This window comes from Hylobates moloch, unplaced genomic scaffold, assembly GCF_009828535.3.
Source record: "Hylobates moloch isolate HMO894 unplaced genomic scaffold, HMol_V3 SCAFFOLD_19, whole genome shotgun sequence".
Lineage (NCBI taxonomy): Eukaryota > Metazoa > Chordata > Mammalia > Primates > Hylobatidae > Hylobates > Hylobates moloch.
Window position 1 is genome coordinate 1,889,725 of NW_026652294.1, and position 13,879 is coordinate 1,903,603.

The 13,879-nt window shown below is 56.4% G+C and overlaps 1 protein-coding gene across 2 annotated transcripts in view; it reads right to left on the minus strand.

The window, feature by feature from the left end:
* The window catches only part of LOC116459292 (proline dehydrogenase 1, mitochondrial), a 23,813-nt gene extending 13,425 nt beyond the window's left edge, over positions 1-10,388 (minus strand). Inside the window, exons 1-2 of one of the 2 annotated variants that reach the window (XM_032139678.2) lie at positions 10,110-10,388; positions 5,049-5,257 (exon numbers count right to left, since the gene is read on the minus strand). In XM_032139678.2, coding sequence (XP_031995569.1) covers positions 5,049-5,257; positions 10,110-10,382 — 482 coding nt within the window. In that variant the 5' untranslated portion in view covers positions 10,383-10,388. Of the gene's footprint in view, positions 1-4,562; positions 5,019-5,048; positions 5,258-10,109 lie in introns of those variants that run through there. The other variant, XM_032139679.2, reaches the window with a different exon arrangement.
* Between the last annotated feature and the right edge of the window lie 3,491 nt (positions 10,389-13,879).

Below are 13,879 nucleotides of genomic sequence, written 5' to 3' on the forward strand. Positions count from 1 at the left end.
TATGCCTGAGCTCTCAGAACAGCCCAGGGCTTGCAGCAGGTTCTCAAATAAAGGTAGTTACCTGGTTCCAAAGACAGAGTCAGTCAGGGCTGAGAGGAATGGAGGCGGGAAGGCACCAGCACACAGAGGTCCCCAAATCCCCAGGGAGGCCCCCTTACTCAGGCCTCCGCCCCAGAGCCAGGGTCTCTCAGGCAGCTCTGATGCAAGCACAGGCTCCTGCCCCCACGCAGCCAGCCCTGCAGTCCTGCCCTGTCCTCCAGGCCGGCCCTCCTGCAGCATTTTCTTGCCCCTGACACTTCTTTTCCAAGCAACAACCAGAAATAATTCCTTTAAAGTGAAAGCAGATCTTACCAACTCATCTTGTTTCACGCCACCCCACCCCAGGTTCCCATCATTTCCCAGTAATGCCCAAAGTCCTGGGCCCCTGGCTTGGGCACCTCCAGACCAGTGAGGCCAGGATGTAGGCTGTCCCCCGCTAGGCTGGCCCCACTCTGCTCAGCCAAACCCCTGTCCTTCCTACAGGTGCCTCTCCATCTCCACCTGGCCAGCACCCCCATTCCCCCTGGCCCCTCCCTTCTCTAGGGTACCCGGCTCCCCTCCCCCACCAGCCCTGCACCCCTGCCAGAGCCTCCTCTTCTTCCTCCTCCCCACGGCCACAATCTGATTCTGGCACTTGGTTTCGCTGCTGTGTCATCCAGGCTAGCAAGAGCTGCTGCAGCTGTTAAGTCTACTGTGACAAAGCGATCATGGTCTCCCTGGCCCCTGGAGCAGCTCTGTGGGTCATCTGACTTTATATTCAAAGCCTGATTAAGTCAGTGACCATGGAGAGAGCCCTGCTGCATGACCAACAGCATCCAGAGCCTTCCTGAAGCTCCCCAGAGGCGCTCGGACCCTCGGGGGCAGCTCTGCCCACACTCACAGGAAAGGAGAGAGTCCCCCTCAGGTGCCGGGAAGGGGAAAGGCAGAGCAGTGGTCAGTGATACGCATCCCAGAGGCCTCCGTGTCAAGGGGCCTCAGCTGCCCACTTTCCACCTGGCTGCTCAAGGAGCAAGCCCTGGGCCAGGAGACCCTGCCAGGAGGCTTTCCCTCCCACCCACCCCTGGGAAGCCCCATGTGCGCCAGGGACTCCACAAATGCTGCCAGGGCCCCTGAGGCTGTAGCCCAGGGATGGGAGCTGGCAGGCAGATATGCTCTGGCCGCCTTATGCTGACACAGAGATGTGACAGAGGAGGGTGGAATGTCACCATGTGACTAGGGAACAGGCAGGCAGCACGTGACCCCCTGCCTGAGACAGGGAGCTCCTGGGACCCTGGCTTGGGCACCTCAAGACCAGTCATGAGGTCAGCCCCAGGACCTTCACGCCGAGGCTTGGGTACAGCCAGGAAAAGCCATGCCCAAGGGAGACTCACTGTCTATGTTAAGGCCGGGGCGGCAGCCAGGGCCCTGCCCAGGGCAGAAACCCTCATGGCAAGTAACAGCAGACAGTGGGGACGGGGCCTCAGGGGCCTCCATGACCCTGAAGAGAAGGTTCCATCCTGAAACCGCACAGCCCACAGTTTGGATAACACGGGACTTAACCACACAGGTGTCTGCCTGTGAGGCAGCCCACCTTCATGAAACAGGATCATTATCTGACAGGTTCCCAGGCAGATGAGTTCCCGCTCAGCATTCCCACAGCTGCTGTGTTCATCCTCCGAGGTGGGCCTGGCAGGAGAGGCTGGGGAAGCCAGGGCCGCTCCCTCTCCCGCTCTGACACACTCAGAGGCAGAACACCGTAGGCTACCGCTGTTTCTCTCCGTGAACCTCCAGAGCACAGACCAGGCTGACACAGCCAAGCAGAGTGGCCAAGATGACCACACAGCATGTGCAGTGGCCAGAGGGGCAGCCGGGTCTCAGAGTGGACAGCTATGCAGCAAGGACAGGGCCATACTGTCCAACAGGCATTATGGATAAGTCACAAGGGGACACAAATGGTGGTTCCCAGGCAGGTCAGGGGTCCTGTTTCCACTGGAGGGGAGGAAGAATGCACCCTGAGAGCAGCTGATTCAGAACTGCTGGTGCCACACAGGAAATCTGGCTTTCGCCACCTGGGACGTTGCCACGTTGTGGCTCAAGGCACCACAGGGAAGAGGGGGGCATGTGGCACTGGCAGCCGTGGGGTGTTAGAGGAGGAAGGGTGAACCGGTGGATGTGGGACCCTGATCAGGGTGGGGACCACATCCCAATGCCTCCTTAAAGCTGGACCCGCCTCGTGCTCCCCCAGCCCCACCCCTCATCATGCCCAGGGTATAGTCTGTTGAAGGGCACATGATCGCACACATAGGCACAGCCCAGGACACAGAGGAGGGAAGAGCGACAAGGGGACATGGGGCAGAGGAGGACAAGCACGAGTCCCCAGGGGGTCTTCAGAGACAGCAGGAAGACCCTGACCACCCACGCAGCCTCTACCGAGCTCAGCTCTGGGTGGCTGTCCCTGGGGACGTGATACCTGTTTGAAACAAGCAGAGTATGGGGGTCCATGCCCCGCCCTTGTCCAATTCTCCCCTGGAGGGAAGCCTGGCAAGCCCCTTTCTACCTGTACCCCCCTCCCCAGCTCCCCAACCCCCTTCCTCCCCAGCCCCTCGCTCAGGACACACACTGCACACATATCCCAAGTGAGCTGCCCCAGCCTGGAGACCAAGGCCCAGACCCCGCCTCCAGCCAGCCCTGGGCCTGCACAGCCAGACCAATGTCCCCATCCACCTCCTAGGTGTTCCCTCACAGCCTAATCATCAGGAAGATGCCTTGGCCCCTTCCCCATCCCCAAGCCCTCAGCCTGCTTGGGGGATCCCTGGGACTCCTCTCCTGGGGTCGGGTGGGGCACTGGCCTCTGGGAAGCACGGTCTCACCCCTCCTCTGGGTGGACACTGCCCTCCTTTTCTCTTTCTTTCTCGGGAGCACTGCTGGGACTCACTTCGCCATGCACTCAGATGCCTCCATCCTCCCTGGGCCTCTCACGGTTAGGCCAGCACTACTTGCCATGGCCTTAATTTGGGGCGGTGGCCTCAGCGTCTCTCCCCAGAGTAGAGCCCATGGCCCTTGTGACAGGAGGGTAGGTTAGGAAGGCAGATCTCTAAGCAGTTCCCTGCACTAGGGTCTGCGTGACTGGTCACTCCTGGCCAGGCAGGCCATGCTGCAGCGTGGACATCAGACCAGTGCTTGCAGACCCAGCCCTACCCCCATGGCTCAGGCCCCTCTGAAAGCACAGAGCAGCTGAGCTGGGTAGGTGTCCTCACCATGTACCCCTGTGAGGACAGGAGGGAACCCCGTTCACTTCCCAGAGCTGCAGCAGGGCCCCTGCAGACAGCAGCCACCAGCAGCAAGAGAGGTGCGGCCCTTGCAGAGCAAGGGACTCAGGCTCCTAAGGACACAGGTGCCCAGCCCCCTGGCAGAGTACAGGCCAGTCCACCTCCAGACACTCAGCCTGCAGGGCAGGGAGGAAGCCAGGCAGGACCACCCCGGGAAAGGAGTCTTTTCATACCAGAGGTGCCTGAGAGGAAAATACCATTGTGAAACCAAGTCCCCACCCAGACTCCTTCTGAGAACACACAAGCCATTGGTTATTCAACAGGCAGCTCAGCAAAGGCTGCAGCCAAGAGCTCAGGCAGCTGCGAGGCCCACAGGGCCTGCTAGGAACACAGTAGGGTGCTGGGGCTAGAGTACCCCACCTTCAAAACAACCAATCACAAGGCAGGGGCTGGGCTCCCCTGGCCAATCCTCTCCAGGCAGCTGGCAGCCGACATGCTGAGACAAGCCTCAGACATTCCGTTCCCAGGGCTGGAGGCTTCATGTGACTGCCTTTCCCTCCCCTTCCCAGGCCAGCCACCAGGGGAGCGGCAGGAACAATCATCAAGGCCTGACAAGGTCCACAGAGGGACTGTCCCAAGCCTTATGTGGGTCAAGCCCGGCTGCTGTCAGGGTGCAGAGGACCCAAATACATAGGAAGACATAGGGAGATCCCATCTTTACAAAAAAAAAAAAAATTAAAACTTAGCCAGGTATGGTGGTGCGTGCCTGTGGTCCCAGCTACTTAGGGGGCTCAGACGCGAGGATCACTTGAGCCCAGAAGGTTGGCTGCAGTGAACCATGGCACCACTGCACTCCAGCCTGGGCAACAGAGCAAGACCCTACTTTAAAAAAACCGGTTGAAAGAAATCAAAACAAGAATAATATTTTGTGACACAAGAAAACTATATGAAATTCCAATTACTGTGGCCCTACCGAGGCAGAGTGAAGCTGCTGTGGCGGGGAGGGTCTGGCCCAAGACTGAGAGTCTGTGCTACCTGGCTGTTTACACAAACATTTCCTGACCCGATGGAGGAGGCTCTGCTACAGCCTCTCTTCTGCAGGGATTCCTGACCCGCAGGCAGGTCCCATTGCCCGACCCTTGCCTGGCCTCAGCCTGCCCTGCAGGTGTGGAACCTCCCAGGCCTGGCCCCTGCCCCAGTGTCAGTGGAGAATCGAATTGAAGCCAGGAGCGGTGTGGCAGGCTGGCCTGGAGTCGACTCCTGGAGGTCACTAGCCTGATACAGAGCCCCTTCCCTGGGCAGTGAGTGTGCAGTTGGTACCACCCTGACGTGCCCTCCTGGGCATCAGGACAGAACAACAAGACCGTGTTTCCCTCCACTTCCTGGAGCAGTCCCTGGCTCATGGGAGATCCAGGCAAGACCAACCATTCTTCGCAGAGTGCTTGGTTCACGTGCTGGTGCCTGTGCCCCTCCAGGCGGTGGGCTAGACAGGGCCAAGGGCCATTCTGTGCTCGGCCTCCTCAGGCCTCACGCACACCAGGCCTCCCATGAAAGCCCAGAGCTGTCATCCACATGAAGCAAAAATGCAAGAACTCCAGGCAGAACCCAGGAGGGTCATCGGTAGTTGGGCTGACCAAGCTCTCCTAGCCTTGGCCTCCGCCCAGCTGAGGCTGAAGCCCAGCAGCTGGACACGTTCCACCTGCTCCCACTGGGTGCTCCGGGGCCATGATCAGAACACCCGCAGACACCGGGCAGCCTTACTCCATCTCCTTGTGCTCTGCCTCCTCGGGGCTCAGGTCCTCCTCCACTCCATAGTCTAGGATGGCGCCGACACCGAAGGCCCTGTTGCGCTGAAGCAGGGGCTGGATGGACTCCTGGTCCTCGCCGGCTACAAAATGCCCATAGAAGGTCATCTTCATGAGCTTGTTGAATAGCCTCTGCCCCAGAAGTTTCCTGGAAACATACAGCAGCTGAAAGGCAAAGGGAAGCCGCTGTCCTGGGCTGCCCGAACTCTCCTTCCCCAGCAGGGCACCGCTGCTCATCCCCGACCACAACACTTCACCCCAGCCATGCGGCCTTGATATGGTCTCTTGGCGACCGGGCTTTCAGCGTCAATTTCACGGTGAAGACCAGCTAAAGCCGCTTGCTTCTCCACTCTGTCCATCACTCCAGTTCCCATCCAGGGCAGAAAGACCACAGGAGGTGCCACCTGCTTGGCCTCAGGACACTGTTCCCACCTGGACTCTGCCCCGTCAGGGCCCCACCCATGAGTCACTCCAGCCGCACACAGTGGGTGCCTGACCACTGCTTGGTGGATAAAAAGGAGAGTGGCTGGCCTCCCTGGGGACAACAGCAGGCATTTTGAGACCATCCTCTGTATCCACACCTTGGCAGTTCTGCTGGGGAAGAGGAGGATCTAACTTGACTTTCTAGTACTTGAGTGTCCAGATTTTTCAATGTTTTGTTCCCTCTTATCCCAAGTCCCTTAAACAGTGTGACTGGCATGAGGCCAGCCCCGAATGGATGCTAAATAACAAACGTGTGAAACTCAGGCTGAGTCTGCGCCCAGCTGGAGGGAGGCATGCCCTGGCTACAAGGACAATGAGCTAGGTGACAGTCCACAGGGGCCTGTGAGATGACTCCCACCCCACGACCCATGGGCTCTGCAGGGTCATCTGGGGCTGACCAGCCACTCTGATGGATGCTGCCCGGGAACTGTCCATCTCCTCCAATCATATTTCACCACGTCGCTCATTCAGATGTCCCAAGCTGCCATACACCAAGCACATTTTATAGACTGGAAACAACCAAAGGAAACTAACCAGGATCTCACATCCTGGTGGTAAAGGAACCCCAAAGGGGAAGGAGGGACTCTGCCTATGACTCAGGACAGGGGGATGGGGCAGTGCCTGCAGGGTGGGGCAGGGGTGTTTACTAACCCAGATCCAGGAGTGGGGCTTGCCAAGGCGGGGAGATGGCATGGAGAACTGTGGGAGCTCCAGCACAGGGGACAGCCAGGGCAGGAAGGACAGGGACAATGAGAGGCTACTGGGAGAGGAGGGCCGAGTGTGATGCTCAGAAGCACACCTCCGTGCCGTGTCTGCTGCCCCTGCCGACTCAGCCCCAACACAGGAAGAGCCTGGGATTTCTCAAACCCAATGGATACTAGAACTCCTTTTTTGTGGGGAGCATCTCTTGAGGCCATAGTTTCGGGAACAACTTCTAGTCTAAGCAAAAGCATTAGTGAGTCAAACACTTATACCCAAGCCAGCCCTGAGCACCCACACGCCTGCTGACAGGCAGACACGGCCCCACAGCCTTACCCTCAACATTGGTGCCCCATGGGGACGCATCCTGACCATCACCCCTGGGCACGCCATGGGGCAGCCCCAAGGACCAGGGTTTCCCAGGCACTCACCCCTGCCTTCCTGCAGCCTCCAAGCAGAATCTGACTTTACTGCATTTTGTTCTTTTATAAAGAGGATTAGAAACTGGAAAATGAACATGCTGACATGTTCTCCGTCTCCCACTGAGCCTGAGCCAGGCCTCATTCCTGCCGGCAGCACCCAGGGATAGTTGGGAGAACAGGATGGGTCTGAAACATATCAAAGATCACCCAAGTGGCAGGCGGGGCAGAACTGGGGACCTGAAAACCATCACTGGGCTCATCCACATCCGCTCTGAGAGAATCATCAGAAACACAACAGGAGGGAGGGTGGGCAATGTGTCTACTGCACGACTGCCGCACAGGGCCATGCAGTCTCTCTCTACCTAACTACTCGCCTCTGCACAGCCAGCACTAAATGAAGGGGCGGAAGCCCAGGCTGCACTGACTCCAGGAATGCTTATTCACAAAGATGGGGGGCTGACGGACTGGGCCCGGGCTGAGGCTGGAAGCTCCCTGCACAGGGCTGCAGAAGCACACAGGCAGGGCTGGCAAGTTTTTTATTTATTTATTTTTAGAGGCAGGGTCTCACTCCTGGGCTTCAGCGACACTCCTATCTCAGCCTCCAGAGTAGTTGGGACTACAGGCATGCACCACCACACTCAGCTAACTTTTTTTTTTTTTTTTTTTTTTTTGAGGCAGAGTTTTGCTCTTGTTGCCCAGACTAGAGTGCAGTAGCACAATCTCGGCTCACTGCAACCTCCACCTCCCAGGTTCAAGCGATTATCCCGCCTCAGCCTCCCAAGTAGCAGAGATTACAGGTGCACACCACCATGCCCGGCTAATTTTTATATTTTTAGTAGAGATGGGGTTTCTCCATGTTGGCCAGGCGGGTCTTGAACTCCTGACTTCAGGTGATCCACCCGCCTCGGCCACCCAAAGTGCTGGGATTACAGGCATGAGCCAGCGCCTGGCCCCAGCTAACTTTTAAAAATATTTTGTAGAGACAGGGTTTCACGATGTTGCCCAGGCTGGTCTTGAACTCCTGGCCTTAAGTGATCCTCCTGCCTTGACCTCCTGAAATGCTAGAATGACAGGCATGAGCCACCATGCCTAGCCTGGGGCTGGTAATTTTGAAGCTGACTCCAGAGCAAAGCAACCACTTTAACACCATCCTGGTGGCACTGATGCCCCCGCATGGCACTACCTGAGACCAGGGCAGCCCCACATCTTCTTCAGGTGAGGAGATCCTTCGAGGATTTAGAAACCTGCACCAGTAACACATACACTTGTACCCCTGTGAAAGACTCAACTGGATGTGTGCAGAGTAACACTGGTAGAGCCGGTTCTCTCCCCACCTCCGACTCAGGGAACCACTGTCACCACAAGTCCTGTCCCTTCTGTGAGGGCACACACCCAACCTCAGTGCTGTTGTCATGGAAATCCTGGGACTTTCCTAAACCCTCCTCAAAAAGTCCAGCTTTCAGCAAGGGCGGGCCCCAATGCTGTCCCCATCCAAGGCAGCAGCTCAAAGATCAACTACTGCAACCTGACACACCTGTGGCAGATGTGATGGCCTCATTGCACGGGTGCCTCACAGACCTGTGCTGGCTCAGCAGAAGGAATCTCCCCACAGCCCAGAGGGTGAGGGAAGGAACACCCTCTGGCGTGCTCACAGGACCAGGTTCTAGTGAGCAGCTCACAAGCCCAGGACCTGGCCTCTGCCTTCTTCCAGTGCTGAGGCTGCCGACACCCATGGGACCACTAGCAAGACAACAGTACAGACCCCACCGAGGGGCTTCCCAGGGCACAGGCAGGACCCTAGGGGAGCCTGGGACAGGTCGCCTCTGGATGCCCTGCCTTTTCCAGGTACCCACAGCACCATCCCTGAGCCCTGGCACTTGCCTCAAGAAGGCATCCAAGGGACAGCAGAGCTGACAGTTTCCTCCCACAGTCACGGAACAGCACCTGGCATTCCCCGCAGCGGACTGGGCACCAAACCCCACACCCTGCTCTGCTGGTTTCTCTGTGCAACAACTGATCTTGAATCTAGACAAGAAAGCTTAGGGCAGTGCCTACAGAAACCTGACCTGGTGCCTTTCTAGTCCCCTCCCCATCCTGGCCACGCTTAGGGCTGTACCTACAGAAACCTGACCTGGTGCGTTTCTAGCCCCCGCTCCACCCCGGCCACACTTAGGGCCGTGCCTAGAGAAACTTGACCTGGTGCCTTCCTAGTCCCCGCTCCATCTCGGCCACAAGGTGGGCATGGCTTCTGCACGACTGGCCCCAGCTGCCACCTAGGATGCCTGTCCTTGCCCTGTGGCTGGCCACTCCCTCCCCTGGCATTCCTGCCTTGCTGCCTCCTCCTCCTATCGCAGCACCACCAGCACTGGCTGCTCTTTTGGGATGCCCCTTAGATGTGGGCACTGCCCAAAGCCTCCACATCACCATCCCCCCCCTTGCCAGTTCCTCTACCTGGGATGTCCCTTCTCACCCTCCTGTCTCCTTGGCCTGGGCTCTCCATGGCAACAGCTTGACCTTAAGGCATCCTTGTGTGCACAAGCACAGCAATGGCCTCTCAGAGGCCACCATCTGTCCAGTTCAGCTCCTTCCTCCACCATCCTCCACACTCCCGCCACCACTGGTCCTAGGCTGACCGTGACGCTCCTCATGGGATTTGGGCCAACAGCACCTGACTCTGATTTCGTGGACCCCTGCCCTCACCTCGCACCCGCCGAGGCCTCACCTAAGCTCAAGTGTGGCTCAGTGCTTCTCATCTCACACCGCCCCCCGCCTTCCCCCGTCTCCTGGTGAGGCCAGGGGTGCAGCCCCCGACCTCTGTACAGTCTCACCTGAGAAATCGGCGCCAACAAACGGAACCTTGCAAACTCTTCCCAGGGCCACCTGGAGATAACCGTCATCTCTAGTATCCCTAGGCTGATGCAGCTAAAACAGTGTTCTGCTTGTTGACCCCCCACCCACCAAAAGCCCTCACACTTTTTAAAGTTACCATGGGTGTGTTCAAAGCTGGGCGTTTGAGGGGCTTCCCATTTTCCCCCAACAGTGTGCTCAGAGTGGCCGTGTCTGGGAAGCAGCTGGGTCCTGAGGACTGAACTCTGGGGTCCCAGGCTATGAGCCCTACACCAGGCTTCTCTTGTGTTAACATGAATAATACTCCATTTTAAATTCCAAGTGATAACTCTGTATTCCCACAAGTGGTATATATCGTAAATATTAAAACGACCATTGTTTTTAGTTGGTAGACATCGACAAATAGGAAAATTTGCGAGATCCGAGGGGGACTGCAGGAAACGCCTCCCTTCCTGGCTTCCCTTGCTCCAGGAGATGCTTGGGAGGCACCCGGTTCACGCCAGGAAGCTCCGTAAAGACTCCTGGGACCGGCAGAAGCCCCGCGCCCCCGCCTGCACCCCGCGAACCTGCTCGTGGCGCGCCAGCAGCGCGGGCCAGGCGCATAAGCGCAGCACCAGCAGGCTGCGCGCCAGCTCCCAGGTTCGCCGGCTCCGGTAAGCCTCCTGCGCGTTGCCGAAGTCCACGGCGGGCACCGGCGGCCGCACTGCCGTGGCGGACCCACCTCCCGGCACGGCCGCTGGGCCCGCGGCGGGCTGCTCGCGGGAGGCCGGCGCCGTGGACAGCGGGACGAAGCGGCGAATGTACGGGCGCAGGACGGGCAGGACGCGCTTCAGAGCCATGGCGGGACGCCGGTACCCGCCCGGGCCGCTTAAGTATGCGCTGTTGGTCCCGCCCCGCCCCGCCCCGCCCCGCCCGGTCCCAGAGGCCTCACCCGACATTCCTGACAAATGTCAGACAAGGGCTTAGACTTCGGGAGCACCCTGGCACTTCAGCTACATGTGGGGACCCTCTGCCGGCAGGGCTGAGGCCAAGGCCCACTGGCTTCCCAAAGCCTCTGCTTCTGCTCTCCGTGAAGACAGCAACAGAGTGAGACCCTGTCTCAAAACAAAACAAAACAAAAATTATGTATTTTCAGCTAGCTTGAAGGAGAATATTGAGTGTTTGTAATGCAAAGAAACGATAAATGTTTGAGATGATAGGTATGCTAATTACCCTCATCTGATCACTATACATTACATGTACAGAAACATCACTACGTACCCCACAAATATGTACAATTATTATGTGTCAACTAAAAAATAAAAATAGCCGGGTGTGGTGGCTCACGCCTGTATCTCAGCACTTTGGGAAGCCAAGGCAGGAGGATCTTTTGAGCCCAGGAGTGCCAGAGCAGTCTGGGCAACATAGTAAGACCTCGTCTCTACAAAAAAATACAAAATTAACCAGGCATGGTGTTGCGTGTCTGTAATCCCAGCTACTCAGGAGACTGAGGTGAGGGGATTCCTTGAGCCCAGGAGGTTGAAGCTGCAGTGAGCTATGATTGTGCCACTGAACTCCAGCCTGGGCAATGGAGGGAGACCCTGTCTCAAAAATAAAAGTGATTTTTTTTTTTTTTTGAGATGGAGTCTTGCTCTGTCACCCAGGCTGGAGTGCAGTGGCATGATCTCGGCTCACTGCAGCCTCTGCCTCCCGGGTTCACGCCATTCTCCCACCTCAGCCTCCCGAGTAGCTGGGACTACAGGCGCCTGCCACGCCTGGCTAATTTTTGATGTTTTTAGTAGAGACGGGGTTTCACCGTGTTAGCCAGGATGGTCTTGATCTCCCGACCTCGTGATCCCCCCGCCTCGGCCTCCCAGAGTGCTGGGATTACAGGCGTGAGCCACCGCACCCAGCGAATTTTTTTTTTAAAGAAAGATTCCAGACACAAACAGCCACAAGTTGTATTGTTCAGTTTATATGATGAGCTCAGAATAGACAAACCGATATAGACAGAAGTCACACGAAGGCAAGCCCATAGTGTAGCTTGGTGAATGTGGCACTGGTGAGGGCCTGGAGGTGGAGGACGGGAGGAGTGGGAGGGGCTGCTAGGGCCCACGGAGTTTCTTTGGGGTCTGGAAATACTCTGGGGCTAGAGAGTGGTGATGATTGCTCAACCTTGTGTATAGACTAAAAACCCATTCATTATCTCAATATCTCAATAAAGCTGTTTTTTTTTTTAAAAAAAGCAAAGTTCTAGCATTTGCTTCAAGGAAGCCTGTGGCCCTGCACAGAGGCGAAGGTGGGCAGGGGCTGCCAGGGGCAGGGCTGCAGAGAGGGCAGGGGGAGAGGCGAGGGGTGCAGGGATCACAGAGATCGCCACTCACGTCCAGACCATAGCAGGGCAGGCCAAGCGCCCGGTGCCCAGGCCCACGGGAGAGCCCACCTGTGAGGGCACTTGTGGGAACAAGGCTGGCCTGAAAGTCACTGGCTCCGTGTGACGATTAGTGAAACAACTGAGTTTCACAGGAGCTCTGTAAATCCTAGGAAGCAAGTCTTATGCTCAGCTGGGGACTCTTGGCAGGTGGCTACCCTGAGCCAGCTGATGGCTTTTTTTTTTTTTTTTAAAGAGACACGGTCTCTCTCTGTTGCCCAAGCTGAAGTGCAGTGGTGTGATCACAGCTCACTGTGGCCTTGAACTCCTGGTGTCTCACGTGTCCGTGTGAAGAGACCACCAAACAGGCTTTGTGTGAGCAACAAAGCTGTTTATCTCACCTGGGTGCAGGTGGGCTGAGTCCAAAAAAGGAGTCAGCAAAGGGTGGTGGGATTATCATTAGTTCTTAAAGGTTTGGGGATAGGCAGTGGAGTTAAGAGCAATGTTCTGGGGGCAGGGAGTGGATCTCACAAAGTACCTTCTCAAGGGTGGGGAGAATTACAAAGAACCTTCTTAAGGGTGGGGGAGATTACAAAGTACATTGATCAGTTAGAGTGGGGCAGAAACAAATTACAATGGTGGAATGTCATCAGTTAAGGGTATTTTCACTTCTTCTGTGGATCTTCAGTTACTTCAGCCCATCTGGATGTATCCATGCAGGTCACAAGGGATATGATGGTTAGCTTGGGCTCAGAGGCCTGACACCTGGGCTCAAGTGATCCCCCTGCCTCAGCCTCCCAAGTAGCTGGGACTACAGGCTGGACTGCACCTAGCTAATTTTTAAAAAATATTTTTTTGTGGAGACAGGTCTGGCTGTGTTACCCAGGCTGATCTGAAACTCCTGGGCTCAAGTAATCCTCCTACCTTGGCCTCTCAAAGTGCTGGGATTCAGGCATGAGCCACTGCACCCAGTCGTGGATTATTTTGAAAGAATGATGCCCCACCAGGGCCAGGGGATCCAGGTGGGAGTTGTCAGTGGGGAGGTCCTCGGGGAGATCAACTGGATGGGAGGTGAGTGTCGGGGACAGAGGTGTGGGCTCTGTTCTCCAGCTCAGGAGACAGGCAGATCTGAGAGGGCCAGACTTAGGCATGTGGTGGGGGGCCCAGCTGCTGGGCACCCCCGAGGTTGGGCCGGTCACCAGGGCCTGCCACTCCCAAGGAGGAAGCAGACAAGAAACAGACCTTCGAGGGTAGAGAGGCCACTGTGCTGCCTGTCCGGGCCCCTGGGGACATGCAGTCAGCCGAGCTCAGGACTCCTTCCGTTCCCCGACTTGCACTTATTCCCAGCGAGATAATTGTTTCTCCTCAGCCATGAGCATGACACTGGAGCTCTGGCAAAGTCAGGTTTTTTGTTTTGTTTTGTTTTGTCATGTGCCTCTTACCTGTATTCCTGAAATATTTGTTTCTGTGCTGGAACCATGGCTCCCTGCATTCATTCTGATTTGTTGCATTTTTCTGCTTGCCCTGTAGCCACTTTTACCGATATATTTGCTCTGTCTGCAGGCAAAGGAATTTATTCACATTTGTTTAATTTGGGGCTTGTCTTTACTTTATCAGCCTGCACCAAACCTGGGCTGCTGGGTATATGAATTCCCTCATCAGTACGTTATCCCCTTATGCACTCCATGCTGCCGTTCACAGGTCCTGCTTGAGTTCTATTTAGCTATGTCATTTTATTCATTTTTTTCAAAGCTAGTAAAATGTGATGGCATTTCCTGAAGTTAAGATTGTCTGCTAGATCCCAGAACACGCCACTGTTTATGTGAATGCAATCACACTTCACCACTTTATATAATCAATTTCAATGCATGTATGAGGAACGGTAGTTAGATCCCCCCACCCCTGCTAGATTGTTTCCTGCTGAGACCAGCTCAGTCGGGGAGACCCTAACCCAGCGGCGCTAGAAGAATTAAAGACACACACAGA